The sequence below is a fragment of the Gymnodraco acuticeps genome, unplaced genomic scaffold, assembly GCF_902827175.1.
Source record: "Gymnodraco acuticeps unplaced genomic scaffold, fGymAcu1.1, whole genome shotgun sequence".
Taxonomy (NCBI): domain Eukaryota; kingdom Metazoa; phylum Chordata; class Actinopteri; order Perciformes; family Bathydraconidae; genus Gymnodraco; species Gymnodraco acuticeps.
Genome location: NW_022990590.1, coordinates 7,931,283 through 7,951,093, shown reverse-complemented (window position 1 = coordinate 7,951,093; position 19,811 = coordinate 7,931,283). Strand labels below are relative to the sequence as shown.

At 39.8% G+C, this 19,811-nt stretch overlaps 1 protein-coding gene across 2 annotated transcripts; it reads right to left on the bottom strand.

The window, feature by feature from the left end:
* Positions 1-1,660: 1,660 nt before the first annotated feature.
* On the bottom strand, positions 1,661-15,095 carry znf395b (zinc finger protein 395b). Of its 2 annotated transcripts, none has more exons than XM_034228510.1 (10): positions 14,896-15,095; positions 10,992-11,170; positions 9,528-9,685; positions 9,314-9,426; positions 8,520-8,716; positions 8,297-8,397; positions 7,369-7,663; positions 4,531-4,626; positions 4,233-4,339; positions 1,661-3,550 (listed from the first exon to the last, which is right to left on the bottom strand). In XM_034228510.1, exons 2-10 carry the CDS (start codon positions 11,121-11,123, stop codon positions 3,439-3,441), a joined length of 1,311 nt encoding a protein of 436 aa, XP_034084401.1. In that variant the 5' UTR covers positions 11,124-11,170; positions 14,896-15,095; the 3' UTR covers positions 1,661-3,438. The 2 variants fall into 2 exon arrangements, with proteins under 2 accessions (XP_034084401.1, XP_034084400.1); XM_034228509.1 differs by having other exon boundaries at positions 9,501-9,685; positions 14,896-15,094.
* Between the last annotated feature and the right edge of the window lie 4,716 nt (positions 15,096-19,811).

The window sequence follows — 19,811 nt, the reverse complement described above, 5'->3', positions numbered from 1 at the left end:
TTAATTTTGCTAAATATGTGTCCTTTTAAAACGAAATGGACTAATTGGACCAGCACGGTGCTTTCAAGATGGTTCCATCAGACGGTTGGACAGTGCTAAAGCACAAACTGTTAATTACTAGTTAAATAATCTAATTTTCTGCGTGAGGAACATAATTAATTAAACACAACAGAGGTGAAATTGGTTCTGAAAGCACCTAAGCTCAGCATCTCCCCTGAAAGAAAAAAAACCTTGTTCTCATTGCTGAGTATTGGCAAAAACACGTCTTTGTCCTTTCTAATGTATTCTGATTTTGGCCATTTATCCGGGGTTATTAAACTTGCAAGCGATGATTTTCTCTTACAGGAATGAGCAGCAGGTTGTCAGGCTCCATGAGGTTCTCTAAATGGAACAACACTGTCCTCTAGTGTTTGAGGAACAAACATGATGCCTTTGGATTCTGACTGGGGATCAGTTTTGCCATGTTCTCAGCTAAATTGTATGCCATTTTGGATTTGTCTGCGGTTACAGTAAATTATGATATTACCATAATATGTCAAGCATTACATGTCACAGTCAAATTTAGAGATCAGAAAATCTAAAATAGAAAATAGAAATTCCAGTGTTTTAATCCTTCATTCTCTGAGTATTAATAGTTTCTGTATGACAGATAATGGATTAGACACAAATATTTTTGCATTTTTAAAAGATTCTTTGGAGCCCCCATTGACTTAAAACTTAAACATTTGAACACCCTTCCTCGAACTAAAATTGAATGTGCATCATTCATTTAACTATTATACATAACTAAATGTCACCCATAACCTGTATCTGAATAAAATAATACAGTTTTATTATGACCATAAATATTCAAATTTTAAAAAGTTTGATTGGTTGAATATTACTGCCACTCAATTTAAAAAAGCAATACTGTCTTAATATACAGCTGTTAGACGTAAGAAGCCTGTAGTAGCATGTTCTCCCTGCAGCCAAATTACAAAATATGAGTTATATTATAATTTTCGTATGGTTCCTAATTCACCCTGCAATTATAGAAATTAGGCAGTTAAAGTCTTGTTAAGGCGTAACTCAGGATCAAGGAGAAACTAATTCCCAGTCAGTTTTCAAACATTACTCCACCCAAGGCTATTTGCACAGCTGTTAATGACACTGTAGTCCAATTATACCTAAGTGCATGAAGCACTGGGTGTGTGTCACACGTTAGGATGGTAAAGGAGGTGAAACCAGCTCTGAAAACCATCGTTTTAAAAAACCATTCAAGAGCAGAGAGATGAAATGAACTTTGCATGTCAGATGGGACCATTATGTTACGGAATAATATGTTGCCTGGGTGAAAAAGTGGTTTTTATTTCAAGATCTTTACCCCACTTGTAGCTCATTATTTTGCATCTTAATAGTGTTTATTAATGTTTGACTATGAGGTGTAATGCCTGGGTGTGTGGGTGATCGCAAAGTGTGTGACTGTGCACATGCATGTGTGCATTTCTCTGTCTATCTAACACTCAAAAAATTGAATTTGTGAATACAGTGTACATTTCAGACGACATTTCTAACATTATACCATTGTTCTAAGTCTTCATACAAAATGTGTATAGAGAAAACTACAATAAAATAGTTTGCTATTTCTTTTGTGGACTGTCATGCGGAAGAAAAAAATACATTTCAAGTTATCAGTGCTTTTTAATTTGTGTTTGACAATATATTTTTTCTCGTAATTATTGCTATTACAAACTCGTTTCCCTAACGCTAGTCGTCCCACTGTCATGACTCGATAGCTTCAGGGATAAAACCTTTAACACTGGTCGTATGCCAACACATGGGCAGGAAGGAAATATGAACTTGGTTGAGTCGAACCAATTTTAGCTTATTCTTGTGAGTTTATATTCCAACAAAGTGCCAAAAAACATGAAAGTTCCCAAAAAATAATCTGCCCAATACACAGGCGGAACAAGACAATTAAAAAAAAGGTATAAAATACTCGTACGTAACTCAAAGCACACAATATAATGTACATCATAACCACTGTGTAACCACTGGAAGAGAAGGTTGGAATAAAGAAAAACAGCCAAGTAGCAATCTAATACAGTGGAGCTACAGGGGCAGTTATATAACCTTTGGATAAAGTAGAAGAGTATTGTAGGCTTAGCACGTCACATGGTTAAAGTCAGTCAACAGTTAGCACCATCGCAGACTTCAGTTTTCAGGATCAAGTTACAAAGATACAGAAAAGTTCATTTGCATTTCTTCAGAAAGAAAATTAAAAGGTTGAGGCTACATCCACACGGATACGATCTCCGTAAACACAAGCGTTTTAGCACCGTTTCAGAAAGAACCTCCGCCAATATTAACACGCCTGATAACACATATCACATGACCATTTATTTACACTGGGTCTGCGTGTGCCGGTGTAAACAGAAAGCTGATAGTCTAATGTGAGGTTAGTTGTTTAGTTCCAGAAAGTACTACGGAGGAACAACAGCAATGGCGGAAAGTATCACCAGAGACGAGGTTGAACTGTTACTGACAGAAACTCAAAATATTAATGCGGTAAAGGCCGTGAAAATAATCCATAGATTGGGAGTCAGTGCAAAGCACATACATTAATGTTGTTGCTTTTCGGTAAAATATTAAGTAATGGGGACCTGTTGAAGTGGGAAAGGACATGATCTACAAAGACATGCAAAAAGTAAGCTAACGTAGGCGTCATCATTTAAAAAAGAATCAGTTGCCTGTTAAACAACAGTACGCTGACATAAGATTTAAAAAGACTGTTTCCACTTATACAAGAACAGTAAACTAGCGTAGGCTTTAGCCCTTTCAAAAAACTATTTCTCCTCCCGTCAAGCAACCGTAAGCGAACATAGGCTTTAGCATTTTTAAAAGACTCTGTTTCTGCCTTTTCAAGAACAGTAAGCTAACGTAGGCTTTAGCATTTTCAAAATAAATGTTTTTTTGCCTTTAAAACAAGTTAAAGTTAGCTTTGAAAAGACTGTTTCCACCTGTACAAGAAAAGTAAGCTAGCGTAGGCTAGCTGTAGCCTTTTAAAAGACTCTATTTCTGCCTGTAAAATAACAGTAAGCTAACGTAGGCTTCATCATTTCAAAAGATTCTGTTCCTGCCTGTCCGGACTGAAATGCAATCCCAGAATCTTCAGACATAAATGGGGTCAGCAATGTTTCAAAAGTCTCTGCTTTATTGGTTCAAAATCACCAATTTTGTTATGTGGACATGAGGCGTTAATGTATCAATATTATGTGTTTTAACACGAAACATGTATTTGTGTGGATGTAGCCTGAAAATAAAAACAGATGTGTTTTTTCTTATAGGCTCTCAGGCCCTGGATTATATCCTCTTTTTGATAAAAGTCTCTTTTTATCATTCATCCATTCATTCACGTCTTCGTCTCTCATGCTCTCGCTCTTCATCACACAACAGTCTTTAGTCGGGGAAGCGCTGGCAGGCTTTTTTCCAGCGACAGGCGGTGCACCACTGATCCTTGCGCTCCACTCCATACACCTTACGGCACTTTTTGGCCTCACCACGACCCTTCCTGCAGATGCAAAGACAAAAATCATGAGGAAGAGAAGGGATGTGAGGAAGCAGGAAATGAAGGGGTGCTTACACCCACGCTTAATGTGATCAAACTCTATAAAGGTAGATGAGACTGAGGGAAGATAGAGTGATAACAAATGAAGAGAAGATTTAATCAATTTTATCTCTCCTGGCCAAGCAGTAAAAATGTGAGTTTGCAGACGGCAGCAAAGTGGGAGATAAAATGGCCACCTGCAGGTGAAAGATATTGGACAGACACTGGAATCAAAAGAGAAAACAGCAGATAGATGTGTGGCCCCAGATCAATAAAGATTCATTTACACTCAATGTTCAAACTGCATGGCACCTCTCTGATAGTGTTCTGCAGTGATATACCAAATATAAATCTGTCTGTCTATAACTGTTCGCCCCACCACTAATCTCATTCGATTATCAAAATCTATTAATCCTCCAAATAATAAACTGCAGATACTATGATAACTGTTTGATAGTTGGAGTCCTAGGTTAGACATTTAGTGTGGGAATTGCTACTTTGTTGTCTTGTGTAGATAATTCATTTAATAACTTTTGATTTTGAGCAAATACATTTGATGATGTCACATTGGTATTTAGGAAATTGTTATGGACATTTTCAACAAGTGTGTGATATTTTATTGCTTGAAAATCCTCTCAGCACTCACCTGAAGGAGCAGTGAGTGCGGGAGGGGGAAGCAGTCATAGGCTGCAGCCTGTTCTGCTGGAGCCACTGTTCCCCCACACTGACGGAGCGACAGCGAGGCTTCACCACCTGAAGAAACATTACCTCACATTTAGTACAAATGCACAAGGAGTATCATACAAGGGACAGAAAATGTGTATTTTATAGATAGCTGTCAAGACATGTTTCATTGTCTTCTTTATAGGTTCTTATGTTACAATGTGAAAGAGACTAAATGATAGAGAAACATCATATAAGTCAGAATAGGACAGAAGACCCACCGGAGTGTTACTATGGCCCGAGACGGAGGCAGAGGGGTTCCAACCCTCGCACCCGGGGGTCCTTGAGGCCACAGATACCTGGACGGGGCTGCAGGCCTGGATGAAACAAAAGAGGGAAGACAACACATGATCCATCTTATCGGTTTGATCTTATTTATTTTGTCATATAAAAAGTAAGTGTTCCCCCTTTTCAGCAAAATTAGCGCATATATGGAGGTTTTTAGGAAAACACGAAAAGGGCTTTAGACCTGATGCCAAAAGAAGAGTATGGATCTCGTTTTTTTTTTCTTCTAGGTTGTCACGGTTGACATCACAGAAAGTCAAAATAAAGGTTACTTTATATCTGTCGTAGAGCAATAACATTTCAGTAATATCCATAATACGAAACCTTATGAATGGGAATATCCACTTTGTTATATATGAAGTAACATTCAGTGTGCCTAATTTAGAAAAATGAAAAAACGTGCTGATGAGTTCAGCGCTGTGGTCAGGCATTTCAAACCACAAGCCCCCAGCAGACATGACATACAACTCCTCCACTGGCAGCATTGAACCACGATTCACCCCACACTCTCAATTAGGGACCACCCACTGGATTTCTACATCCACAAGGAAATTAAAGACAAATGTGGTACAAAGATTAACACATCTCTATTGTATGAAAAATGTGTTAAGTTTGCATGGGACATTTTTCTGAAAGATTGTAGGTTTTTTTAGTCCAAAGGGAGCCTGGTGATGTGAACATCGAGCTGTATCCACTGTAAAACCACACAGGGAGACTTCATGCCTGCCTTTTACAGGCTGGTGAGAGTCTGGTCTCCTTGGGGGAGCCGGCCTGCCGACAGATTACTCTCTCACTGTCACAAAGCATCCATTTACAGGTCCAGTGGTGCGGGGTAAATGCAGGTCACCAGTGAAATGTGCTGCATTGTGATGAATAAACAAAGTTGTTGCTCATTGGTTGGTGAGAGGGGTATCTGCACGGGATAGGAAACTATCACTTTGCATCATAAAATCCTGTATACACACACACAACATGTATGCCTGACATTTAATAATTTATGCTAACTAGTGCTGTCTCCTTTGTCTTTTTCTATCCTTTTTCCTGTTGTTCTCAAATAATTCCAGCCTAAAAACAACGCATACTTCACAGAATAACTAATAAACTCTGAATTTAACAATTATTTATTGAAATTAGGGATCTTAAATGGCAATTCTCACAATTGTATTTTGTTATTTTTTTGTATGTAATTCAACCGCAAAAACTCTCGTATTATATGGATTGAGTGTCAAATAGGGACTAACAATATTAACCAAGCTAGATGTCTTCCCAGTGGCGATCCTAGAGTCGGTGGGGGCCCTAGGCAAACATTCACTGGGGGCCCCTCGAACCAGCTTTTCACCACCACCCACAGCCGACAGCAGCCCCCCCGGAGCCGAGCAAGGCAACAAAACTTAAGATGAGAAGCAGCATTTTACAGCGCGCTATGCATGGGGCCGCCTTGAGGGGGTTTCCCGACATGTCGTTGCAGTAAATTAAAGGGTGTTTCATGTTGTCATTGCTGTGGACCTTCTTAATCTACCTTCTTTGGGGGCCCCCTTCTGGTCCGGGGCCCCAAGCAGTTGCCTGCCTTGCCTGTTCGCAAGGAGCGCCCCTGTGTCTTCCTCTTTTGCAGATGTTAAGCTATGCTAATTGGTGACCTTGCAGCTAGAAAGGTAAACAGTTCCCAATTGTAAATGTCAGAATCGGTCTAGGTTTTCTAAACTGTTAAACATTTAAAAAAAAAACATGGCATTGATGTTAACGAAAGGCTCATTAGACTGTACCTCCCGCTATGGAGAACTGCCGTTCAATTTTACTTGCAAGCCAATCAGAGCAGACTTGCCTTTTTTGGGAGGGGGTCTTAAAGAGACAGGCGCTCAAACAGAGTGAATTTTAGAAAGCTGGTGAATATATACTCTTCAGACAGGCGGAATACACAAACAATTTGTTTTTGGAAAGTAAAAACATGTTAACATGTTCTAGTAGCAACTCAAATTACAAGTATGAAGCTGGGAATTAGAGCTGCACAATTCATAATTTTTTTTTACCGAAATTGCAATATGGACTACTGTGATATTCAATTTGAGGGAAGCCCAATATTTATTTATTAATTTGTGTTAAAATAGCATCTTAAAGAAAGTATTTTGGAGAACCCTGCATACAAATCGTCTCTACAAATACAACAAAAGATACTTGCTAGCAATTGACTTAGGCCACGTTTACACAGAGACAAAACGGAACCGCGGAAATGGAGCCCTCAAACGGTAACGGGTCCCAAGGTGGGTAGATCTGTGGACGAAGCGCTCTGGGGGGCCTAACGGCTCCGTGTGTACTTCCTTTACGATCATTTCCTGATAACGATGAAGCCATAGCCCCGCCTCTCCCCACCTCTGCTGCTCACTGCTGTAGCATGGTCAGTAGCTACTGCTGCTGACCATACTGCAGATAGTGCAAAATCTACAGCTCCTCTACCACAACCATCAGCAACAAGTGGACATGGAGAACTACATGAACTACATGTTGCTAAATCCACCATGGAGAATAAACAGAAGGGCAACCAGGCAACCATGCTCGGGGGTCTTCTTCGCTGCTTTTGGTGTATTTTGTGGCGGAAGTACAGCGCCACTTACAGGCCCGGCATATGTACTACAGCGTCTCCAGCGGGTCGAGCGGTCTCGTATGGACGGACACGTTTCTTGAGCCGATACCGCGTGGACGGAAGACTTTTTTTATATCAAATTCGGTTCGTTCTCCGTTTCGTCTCTGTGTAAACGGAGCCTTAGAGCTGCACCCACCTGATACAGATGCTCCGAGTGGATCTGCCAGAAGCTGCTGGGGGCTGACTGGCTGAGCGGACTGGGCCTGCTGGGGCCCGGCCCGGAGCTGGAGTTGGACCGGGGTCTGTGAGCTGGAGGGATCTGGACCCCAGAGGCCGGAGGAGTATCGCAGGGGGCCCAGCTGAGATGAGAGGACGAGGCCTGGCCCAGATCCTGCTGGGACGGGGCCGGAGTCGGGGGGGAGTCCACGCTCTCACAGGAGAACTTGGTGTAGTAGAAGTCTTCTTCTCTCTGGGACTGATCTGACGCACTGCTGTGTGTTGGTGTGTGTGTTTTTGGCAGATGGGACGGACAGGGTAAAATGAGTGAGTTGTTTGTTCGGAACATTAATGAATGCAGCACACACTGTGGCCCAGATATAAAATCTCACAAATGTTTCATCACTTCCCGCAACTAATGTTTTTCCCTCTTGTTTTTTCAATGCAGCTCAGACTACAATGGAGGAGTCGCTCCAAGGCTCAAATATTAGAATGTCTAACAGGGATAAAATGCCCTCTTTATCCTATCTCCATAATTATAAAATCACCTTCATGATTTCTTCATGTTTTAAAAAATAAAACCTGCGGAAATATTGCTAATAATTCCAAATTAGGTGTGTGTGTCTACAGAAGGTCCAGTTGTGATAGACACGGTTCGCCACTGATGTATTAACATAAAGGTACACCATATACATTTGTATACTTCTCTTTAAGTTAATGGGAAAAAGTATAAATAATCCTGGGCTTATACTTTTTTTATACTTTACAATAATTTTCCTTCAGTCCCTAAATTATCTAAAAAGTTTAATTTAAAACTTAGCTTTTGTATCAGCGCCAATATTGATATATTTCAAAGAATAACCATCACATATAAGCCTGAAACTGATATGATTGTAATTGTAACTCACCCGAGATGCAGCACACGGATGTGTCTTTTTATTCCGACTGAAGACGTGAGCACCTTGCCACAGCTGGGCCACAGACACCTGTACACACTTCTGAAAGAGCTCTGAGGGAGAGAAGTAAACATGGCATAGGTAAAGCACATGAAAGGAAATAAGGGGAAATGTGAAAAAAGACACAAAGTACAAAGAGAAAACAGTCTTAACATAAATATATACCGCTTTGTACCTTTGGCTTTTTGGCATTAAGCTCTTCCCCCTGCTCCAGCTCCATCTGTAGGCCTTCATCGGGGCTGCTGTCAATCTCAGTGACGGACGGCGAGGGGGCAGGGCTTACGTTGCCGTGGTCCCAGCTCCAGTAGCCACTGCTGCCACTGTCGGAGAGCTCTCCACCACCACACTCCATGTCAGCTGAGGTCGAGGCGGCTGGAAAACAGGAAGTAAAGTTTCAAAAAATGCAATGCTCTCTGTTCCTTTATGACTAAAATAGACACTGCATTAGGGACTGCTGCTTTCTTCTCTGCCCATTCTACAGACAACAGCAGGGGTTCAATAAGTGTGCCAAAGTTTTGATATGTCTCTATTTTCTAACACCATTGTATCAGTTTCTCTGTACCCTGTTTATTGCTATTTGAAGCTATGTAGGGTTTATTTCTGGCTAAAAGGCACTGGCTTCTGGTTGAAAGTCTCTGAACTGTTCAAAAATAAGTGGTTGGGGATGGCTGGTGTCCCCAGCGCCTTTCTGAAAAGTTAAGAGTTTATCAACAAGAACCGTTAGGAGTTGTTGCAAAAAAAAGTAAAAGAGATCTGAAACGATGCTGGCCTCAGCTATGTTTTACCAGTACAGCCCTATACAGTACGAGCTCTTTTTAATGTTTAGGAACTCAAAATAAATGATGTTTTATTTTTCCAAAATTCATAAAGCCATCAGTTACAACCTAAAAGCTTTTTCGAAGGATATTATAAAGTGGACATACAGTACAGGAGTGAGGCCGTGTGTAGAGGGGGGACAGACAGACAGACCTGGTCTAGGATCACTCTGGGGAAGGCTCTGCACCACGGGGCTGCAGGACAGGCTGGTCAGAACCATGGCCGCCATGATCTCGTCCATCTCCACTGACTCCGGACTGCGGAAACTAAATAAAATAAATATCATTAGACTTTATGAAGACCACCTTCAAACACTTGCATACTGTTCCCTGTCCCTCACCAGTAGGGTGCCTCTCTAGCAGCTGACCTATTGCCCGGGTGCATTGTGGGTCCCACAGAGTGAGAGGGGGCAGCCATGTTGCTCCAGCCTCGCTCAGCCTCCCTCTGCAGCTGGACTGATGTCCTGTTCTTCTGATGGCCGCTCTCCATCAAACCTTTTTCAGCCTGGCACCTCGGTGTACACACCTGTGGAAGGAAGTGATGAAATAATTAGATCCCGGTTCAAATCTGCAACAGGTGTTTGTACTGACAGAACACTCCCAGTTAGTAAATCAAGAACTGGATTTTTTCATGCACTTAAACATTTTGGGATATACTATTTCTTCTTTTAGACTAGTGAAAAACACTTTTAGGGGTTTATATTTACCAACTTGTTTATTTGATTCTCCTAGAATTTACCATATTTAGAATGAGGTAATAAATAATTTGCAGTTTTAAACATAACATTTTCAGCAATGATTGTCCTCATGTGAGAAATACCCGGGGGGGAATTCAACTTTGTGGCCTTATTCCCCTGTAGTGTCGTACAACATGTATGGAATTTAACAAAAGTAGAACAATCTTTAAAAAGGTGTTTTCACAAAATGTGTATTCGTCCCATACTTTCAACTACAAATCTCCACTTCAGTAGCCCTTCCAAACACCAGATGTTTCAGTTTAATACTTATATCTATGATTTGGATTTTACTGCAGGGTTTGTTCATTTCAGTTATATATGATTTAAATAGCATTTTATTCCTTAAAAACATAGCAATTCTTTATCCTAAGGCTGTGAATTATAAATGATAAATTAGCAAAAAATGAATAAAATTAAGTAAGAATGTGCAATAATTTTTTTTCACTTAAGGGTGGGGTAGGTACTTTTGGAGAAACCAGCTTGAGTGTGCTAGAGAATCTCCTCCAACACACACGAACGCGCACATGACCAATGAGGGCACGAGATAAGTTTGTGCACAGATGGAAGGCTGACAGGCAGGTAGGCCATCCAGTTACTTTAGCCGGGCCGGCTAAAATGATTGGTCGTGCTTTTTACAGCGCCACGGCTTCCACAGATGAAATTTTTTTATGTATTTATTGTCAAAGCATTTAATGTATTCATTGCTGTCGGGATGTTGAGAGCATTCCATGGAATATAACAAAAAGTGTTTCTGAAATAAATTACATACCCCACCTTTAAACATACAATAAAATCAAAAATATGAATGTCAACAAAAGGAGTTATGTGCATATTATACTTAAAAATGTGTACATTTCTGGCAGCATTGCCCTCTTATTTGCAGCAGCATTATGCCGATATATATATTTTTAAATATTCTAAAAAGGCAGAAGTTGGCAGCCATGGAAACTCAAAACCCAAGCAGAGCCTGAGGAGGAAAGTGTTGGTTAATAAAGACAGTTGAAGTAGTATCCATTCTCTCTTAAATGGTGTAAAACAAAGCATGGGAAATCTCAGGAGTAATAAACAGGGGTCTCGTTCCTCTGCGTTTCTCACCAGAGTGTTCTGCATGTCTGGCTCGTTGTTGCTGTGCGTGGTTGTAGAGGTGCAGGCCTGCAGGCCGGGGGGGCAGACTGCAGCCCCCCCCGGCCCTTCTTCAGCTCTGTCCTCAGGTCCCGTAGCTGCCATGGTGCTGTTGCACACAATAAGGGGACTCAGCACACTGACACACCTCCCTGCAGAGCAGACACGTGGATCAACATGAGGTTAGAACAATATAAACATCTGAATGCATTTTCATATCCTTCTACAGCAATGGAATATTCAAAAAGGTGGTTATTAAAAAGGGCAGTTCAGCAATTACACTCCTAAAGTTAGGGTATTTGCAAGAGCTAAATAAAGAAAAAAAGCAGCAGATGTCGAGATATTCTGACTCTTGAAGATATAATATGCAGCATTTTCATAATTATATTTTAAAAAAGTATTACACTTTCCAAATGTTTTCAACAATTTCAAACCTACATAAATCTGTAATTCAAAGTTAACAGTCAGTTTCATTTTGTCGAGTCAGCGTTAGAGACACTAGATCCTACAAATCCCACAATGCAACTTAATAGTATATTTTTGTATTCAAACATTAACCAAAGATAACCCTGATGACATCAACAAGTACTCCTGTTGAAGAGTAAACTGAACTTCCTGGCTAAAATCAATGGAATGCTCCTTTAAATGAGTATTTAAATCACCTTCATCCTACCTCAAATTCCCCATACATTTCTTTAGGTAACTGTTGTTGTTGTTATAGTTGAGCATATTCCTTCTGCAATATGATTTATGAAGGTTATTTCCAACTAGGAAGAATATTTTTGGATTAAACCATGACACATATTAGGATTTTTCTAATGAATACATATGTTGATCCTAACAGAAGGATGCTGTGCCGACTAGTAAGGGTTGGCAAACACTCATACACTCATTCCATCTTGCATGACAGTGCAGAGCAAAAACCCCACAGGGGATTTGATAATGATGGCAGGGACTTGTAGTAAACACAGACTTGTGGATTAAGCTGGGCCAAATCTTGCTGAAGTCTCTTTCTTCACTCTAATAAAGCATGTGACTGATATCACGTTCCTGATATTTAATTTGGCATCTGGGGTGAAATCATTATGGCCTGTTTCCCATAGAGGTAAAAAAAAAGTGAATGCTGCCTTCAGGGCAGGTGGGAATAATGCTAATGAATGGTCAAATGGCTCAAAGTAGTGATTTTACAACATTGATCATCAATCATTTACTATGTTTCAAGTATTATGGAAATGTAAGGCTGTCAATCTCCATGACTGACATTGCATGATTAGTCAACATTATCTTGACCATAAACAAACCACTTATTTGGTACATGACATACAGTCTGGAGATCCTCTGCATGCCAATGTGTCTTTGGTTAAAGGTGGGGTGTGTAACTTTGGAGAAACCAGCTCGAGTGCGCCAGAATTTGAAAATACACAGCCGGAAAAATCTGCCACTTCCTTACAGAGCCCCTCCTCCAACACACACGAACGTGCACATGACCAATGAGGGCACGAGATAAGTTTGTGCACAGATGGAAGGCTGACAGGCAGGTAGGCCATCCAGTTACTCAGTTACCCGGCTCAGATGATTGGTCGTGCTTTTTACAGTACTACGGCTTCCACAGATGACATTTTTTAATGGATTTTTTGTCAAAGCCCTTAAAATATTCATTGCTATCTGGATGTTAAGAGCATTCCATGGAATATAACAAAAAGTGTATCTGGAGCCGGTTTCTCAAACTTACCTACCCCACCTTTAAGGTGCAGAATCCCAAATTGCTCACAAATATATAGCCATTAGTGTGGGTACATTTTGGCATGTAGTGTAAAGTGTTCACAAGACCAGAAACATTTACTTTTTGAGCTTATTTGAGTTCACAACAGAATACAAATTAAAAGGCTAGGAAATTTGATTTGATTAGACCAATAAACTATTTTCTGAAATGTTGCAAGTGACATAAGAAAATGTGTGCTAGTTGCCCTAAACAATGAAAATATAAATATTTATTGTGGTTATGATGATGATTATTTACATCATTTGTATTAACATCAATATAGGTAGAACAGAAAAACACGTACATGTGTACATACATGAAGTCTTAACAATCCAGAATCAGAAAGTAGAATTTGTGCAATACAAATATCTCGGGACAATTATTGACTCAAAATTGAGCTCTGATCCAAACTGTGAAGCTGTGTGCAAAAGGGGGCACCAGCGTTTGTACTGTCTTAGGAAATTGTCCTATTTTAACATTGACAAAACCATGATGATTATGTTCTATCGTGCTTTTATCGAGTCAATTCTGTCTTTTTCACTAGTGTCATGGTTTGGTAACCTGACTTTAAAGAGCAGAAACTCTCTGAGTCAGATCATAAAGTGGTCCAGCAGACTGATTGGTGAGCCACAGCTAAACCTGGAGACCCTGTACCTCAGGCAGTTACAGCGGTTATCCAGCTCCATATTAGACGATGACTCCCACCCTCTGCACTCAGAATTCAAGCTTCTTCCTTCGGGCCGGAGGTTACTTGTCCCAAGGAGTAGAACGAAGCGGTATAAAAACAGTTTTATCCCAGCAGCTATTGCACAAATTAACACATCATAGGAGCGTCACACAGATGCCTATTTTTATTTATGTATTTAATTGTGAATTTTGAATGTCCATGTTTGTACTAGTGTTTTCCTTCTTAAAATGTTTTTTAAATATTTTGAGATTTGGTTGAGCAGGGTATACTTGTACTTTTACTAGTCCTTTAATAGAGATGTGTCTGTTGTTTGTTTTTAGTGTCAGGATGGAACCCTTGTCTTTTTCTCTGCAAACAGAATCTACCTACGGGTACAAATAAATAACCTGAACCTGAACCTGAACCTGAACCTGAACCTGAACACGGTTAATTCAGCCTTATGTTATGTTAAAGTAGTTTGTATCACAAAATAAATACTTTCTAAAAAATTGATGTTGTTCAGGTAATAGATCCTTAATACATGACAACCATTACAGGTTCTCATATAGAAGTCTGATGAAAAAGTGCAAAGTTATTCGGTTAAAAACATAGGTTAAAACTCTTCGCCTGGCACTATTTTCAACGAGAAGCTCAACTCTCCCATTATTTTCTATGCCTTTGAACGCAGCATAAAACCCTATTTCCCCCCACTTTGCACCAATCAGCGTCCAGCTTTAGTAGTAAACAAGTGCCAGAATATGGGCGGGGCACCTCCGCTCATTGGCTGAGCTCTGATTTTCAGGTACACACCTCCCTTCTGACAACGTGTTCAGACACGGGTTTCGCCGGGGGACCGGGCTGGAGGAGGGAAACACCGCTGAAAATAACCTTATTCATTCCTTTAAACGCAAAGAGATATAAAAGCGCACTAAGTTAAATATAAGCCGTAGCATAACAGAAAGAGAACATGTCGCGCGGTCAAACATGGTTGCTAAAACGAACAAAAACAATAACGTCATCGCTGATGTAGAGGCACATGCAATGAAACTCTTGTTTATGGAGGCGTGACACGCGCTTACATGCATTTTTAACACAATATCATTTAGTGTTTTCACAATAGCCTATATGCTTTAAAAGTAGCCTACAACAATGCACATTTAATGTACACGATATTTAAATGAGCACTTTTCCAAACAAAAACAACGTTAACATCGTTTATAGCTGTGGATATGGCTCGCTCTATGATAACAACCTTGATTAGAAGTCTTGGTTCATTATACTTTAACTACAACATTGATCTCCACCCGGCAACGCAGTTTGAGATCAGGAGAAAGACCCCCTCCTCCCTCCTCCCTCCCACTGCTGAAGGAAAACAACATTTTTACGAGCTCCCTGCAACACAAACCCTCCCGATTTGATACAAAAACAAACTACGTTCCGGTACTCACTGGTTCGGTGCAGATCTCGGTGCTTCCCGTGCTGTCGGAGCTGCAGCAGCTGGTCGTCGCTGCCTGGCTGTCCCGCCGTTCGCCGGCTCTCCAATCTGCTGCTGCCGGGGAGAAGGGGGTTGGTCGGTCGGATACGCGCCTACGTGTGTATGTTAGGCGAGCCAATGCCGGTGCTGGCAGCTGGGCAGAGCACAGAGAAATCAACCTCCAGCACGCCGTGCAGAAAGGATGATCTAGGTGAGGGGTTACCCGAGCATCAGCAGCATCTCTCTGTCTGTCTGTCTGTCTGTCGCAGGCACACTAACCCCTGCTTATTCATCTTAATCACATGAGCATTAACATGTTGATGATTTCGATTCTGTCTTTGATCAATAAAGCAATAAAGACATGCATAATTGGATGTTTCAGAATAAAATGCATTGGATTTACAGAAAAGGTATTTTTTTACACAATTTCCCTATATTGGATTCAGATGCTCCTAGCAATGATTATTATTATAATTTAATATTGTATTATATTAGTGGAAATTCATCATATTAATAGTTTTCATATTATATTGTCACCAAATATATACTCTATAGAATATTACATTTCTATACCAATGTTCTTAAACTGTTATTATATACAGTTATACTATAGAAATATCATAATAGTGACATTTATTGAAGCACATTGCTAGAATGTGCAACATATAGTGCTGCTATTTGTCTGATACAGAGAAATATTCTCGTGTTCGCTCATCTCAATCACACTATTATTAGAAATGTTCATGGTTTGGATTCTGTCTTTAATGAATAAAGCAATAAAGACATGGATAATTTGATGTATATACAAAATAAAATGCATTTACAAATGAAATGTCTAGGGGTATTTTTTTGTACACAATTTCCCTATATTGGATTAAGATGCCACTAAGCAATGATACTTTTATATTATTATATTGTATTACATTATTATTCAAGTTAGTATGTTGATATTTATTCTCTATATAGTCTTTATATAATTCTGTCTATATTTATACCAGCTCTACTGTTAACCTTTTACATTACATGTTACTTGTTAGACGCTTTTATCCAAAGCGACTTACATACTCAGTACTGTGGGCAATCCCCACAGGAGCAGTTTGGGGTGAAGTGTCTCAGGGACACAACGACATGCTGTTTGCAGTGGGGTTTGAACCTGCTCCCCTTATCCCAACATCAAGGCTCTATCCACTGCGCCACACGCCTCCCTATTTTATTTTATTATATACAGTTATCATATACTGTCATATGCTGTATATCATACAGTGCTATACTGTCATACTAGCTACAGTTAATACTGTTCAGAAGGTGTATATTGTAGCTTTTTTAATACACTTATATTAAACTTATATTGTTCTTTACATTACACTATACACTTAACCGCTCATCATGCATTTCGTTGTCTCACTACTTGTACTCTGTGCAATAATCAATAATCTATTCACTAAAACAATAATCTATTCTAATCTGTACAGTAAATAAGATCTGATAAAGGTTTCATTCAAGAAAAATATCAAATTACAAACTACCATGTCACTGAGAAATCACCATTCACTACTAATGCCATTAGAGATATATTAATAGTGACATTTATTAAAGCATATTGCTAGTGTGTGCAAGGTATAGTGCTGCTATTAATCTGATACAGAGAAATAACTGTCATTTCAATTGTACTTTAAAAACAGATTAGGGATCAACCCCTTCATGCTTCATATACCATTTGTAATGTAATGTCTCAAAACTCATAAAACAGCTGACACCATGGCATACGGCATATAAACCCCAAACATTACACGATTAATCGTCTGCACAGAGATCAAACACTTGCATGTGTGATTCCAGTGTGTGTGTTGCAGAGCCTGTGACTACATGTGTGTGTTGGAGAGGCTGGATTTTTCGTAGCAAGAGTGAAAATATTTACAAAAACTATAAACACTAGAACAACATGTTCAGGTTCATATTTGTATTTTGTCTCTCTACTGTGACATGTTTACATGCTTAAATGTTCCAAAAGGTCACCTGCTACAGCACTTTTTTTCAACCTCTGTCTGAAATGTGAGATGTGTAGGAAAGCCATGCCCTAAGCCTATCACGTCAAATGTGTCGCTGGTCAATAGAAGCACAGGTGCTACGTAGTGATGTCACTATGTTCCGGAAATAAACAAAGAAGTCACCAAAAGCATAGGTTTTAGAAAATAAGACCTATAGAAAATATCTTTAAAATGCTATATAGCAATGGGCCGCTGGATAACTCCGGGGTTAGGGCTGGCGGCCCATGTGCAGTCACTGCTGCCTAGGCCAGTTCGGGTCCAGAGCGGGCCGAACTATTGAGGCAATGTCCCCTCCCCCTTTCACTCTAAGTTCTCCAATAAAGGTACTCGGGCCCAAAAATACATAATAAAAAAACGATATTAATGATTTTAAGGGTACATAATTGATATATATTCAATGTTGAGAGGTGTGGTCTTTCAGAACTAGTGCTTGTTGAAGAGGGTAAATTGCTTGGCCCTATGTTGTGTGTCCAACTTGCAGTCATTTCAACACTGCCATCCTTGGTTCTCCAGACATGTACCATCCAAGTGTGAAGTGTCTCCGATTCTTGAGATATTCGAAGGACACACCCATCTATATTCAGACTGAGATTCCTTGTTTTATATTTAGATGCCACCTACAGTACTCTTAGACAAGACCAATGCCAAATTGACATACTAACCAAGGTGATTTAACCGTTACTTTTCTTGATTTTGTATACCACTGCAAATAGAAAAATGTAGTCCGGATTCTATAATATTTAGTTGAACTTTACCAATAGTGTGTTGTCTCATTGGATCCTTCCATAGGCACCCAAACAGTGGAACACCCGAACTTCGTAATTAAACCACGGCATGATTTTGTGGGCTATGTTTAGAAATCTGGATTGAGTCAAAAATAAGTCATAACTCATTATCGCTTTTGCTATGAGAAATGTTGGATTAGGGATATGTCATGAGATTTTCTCTGTCCAATCAGTGCTCTGTATTGTCTATCTCCACCTTCTAGTATTAGCTAAACTTGCTTGGAGCCTGGACCCAAGTCTTTCTAAAAAAGTACCTGGTGCTGTGCCCAATTTTGGCTAATCTAAAAACAAGTGGAATAGAGCCATGCAGTCAACACATCCTCACTCCCAGGTCGGCCTATGTTGACGTTATGTCAAGTCCTGTGTCGGCTTTTTCCAACGCAAGGGGGGGGGGGCCTTAGCGTCCATTTTCAACGCAAGGGGGGGGCCCTGAGCGTCCATTTTCAGCTTTCCGGGATGTCCATATGCTTCTATGGACGCTCATGGAAGCACGGCGTTCGTTTGTGTCGGCTGCCCTTAAAGGCAATGTGAGCGTCCATTCTCATTGGATAACGGAGAATTGTACACCCGGAAGTAAGTATTCCCCTTACTGTCGATTGATTTTACAGTGATATCTGCACTACTCATTGACTAAAAAACACCAGATTATCCTTGTTAATTACACAACATTGATTGGTTTAAATTGTGTGCAATGCTTTTGTATTTTTCCCCTTCGATTCGGAGAAACAAATATTTTTTCGGAGTAAAGGATGGCAGAAGACACTACACTACCCAGAATCCCCAGCTATCGTTTGGACTACACCATGTGCTCTGTTTGACAAACCCCGTGATAGTCCTCAATCTCTGTGATTGGAGAGTGTGCTCCGAGGGTTACGCCGAGCCTCGAACGGCATACTGTCCAAAACTGGATTTGAACGGGACCACCGCGTCCCCCCCTCCCCCACCCCGTCCCTAGAACTACACATGCTGGCTATTCTGTTTCGCAACATGTTCTCTATCTATGGCACGTCTCTACTGGGAGGTGTAGTTTTAAAAGACGTTTTCGTATTTCCCATAATAAGAAGTTGCCAGTATTAAACTGTGTACATCCCTGGAGGTTTAGGGGATAGGAAACACTCACATTTAAAACATATAATTAATAAATGGGTGAAAATTGCTTGTGCCCATAATGGGCAGCATTAATATATATATACACATGCCAGCTAAGGTCAGAAGAGCTTTATTTAACAGCTGGTCTTATGTTTGTGACCCCTGTTGTTCATTGATAACATTACATTACATTAATTGATAAGCCTGAAACATGCACTTGTCAAGGTTCAGAGGCACATTTTGCAAATATGGCAGTAGCCATCGATCAGCTTAAGATAAGATATACTTTATTGATCCCAAGTTGGAACATTTGCGTTACATCAGCATGTGTAACAGTTAAATATGCAGTGGTGTTTATTTGTAAATCATTTAGTATAATCACACAAATTCTGTGTTTTATATTCAACAATTCTGTGTTCTTTATTTATTGATTGTTCAATACCTGACAAGGTCGGAGATGAAATATCTACATACATCTTATAAGAGTATAATACATTATGTATAATATCAGTTAAAATAAGTGCTTCAACATAGTTAACATTGCTGGAGGTACGCACAAATATTGATAGATGTCTTGTAATGCACTATTGAGGAACCTGCGACCCAAGTTTTTCATTCAATGCATAACTACACCATAGTTGTGTAGGCCTATATGATATGTCAATAAACCATAGAAAATCTTGAAATCTTGAAAGGGATGTGCAAAATAGTCATTATATACAGTCTTTAATTAACTATTAGTAGAGAATAACGAGTAATGAATATACTTTATAGGGATCCTATTCATATCTAATAATAAAAATAATGAAATTCAATAACATGCTTTAACCACTAGGTGTCCCTTTATATCAGCTGTGCACCTTTATGGTGTAAATACAGCCTATCTACCAATTGGATCAAATATAAAAGTCAGCCGAATTAGTGTTGATAATGCAAGGAGACGTATTGTGTGAAAAGAAATGTAAGAT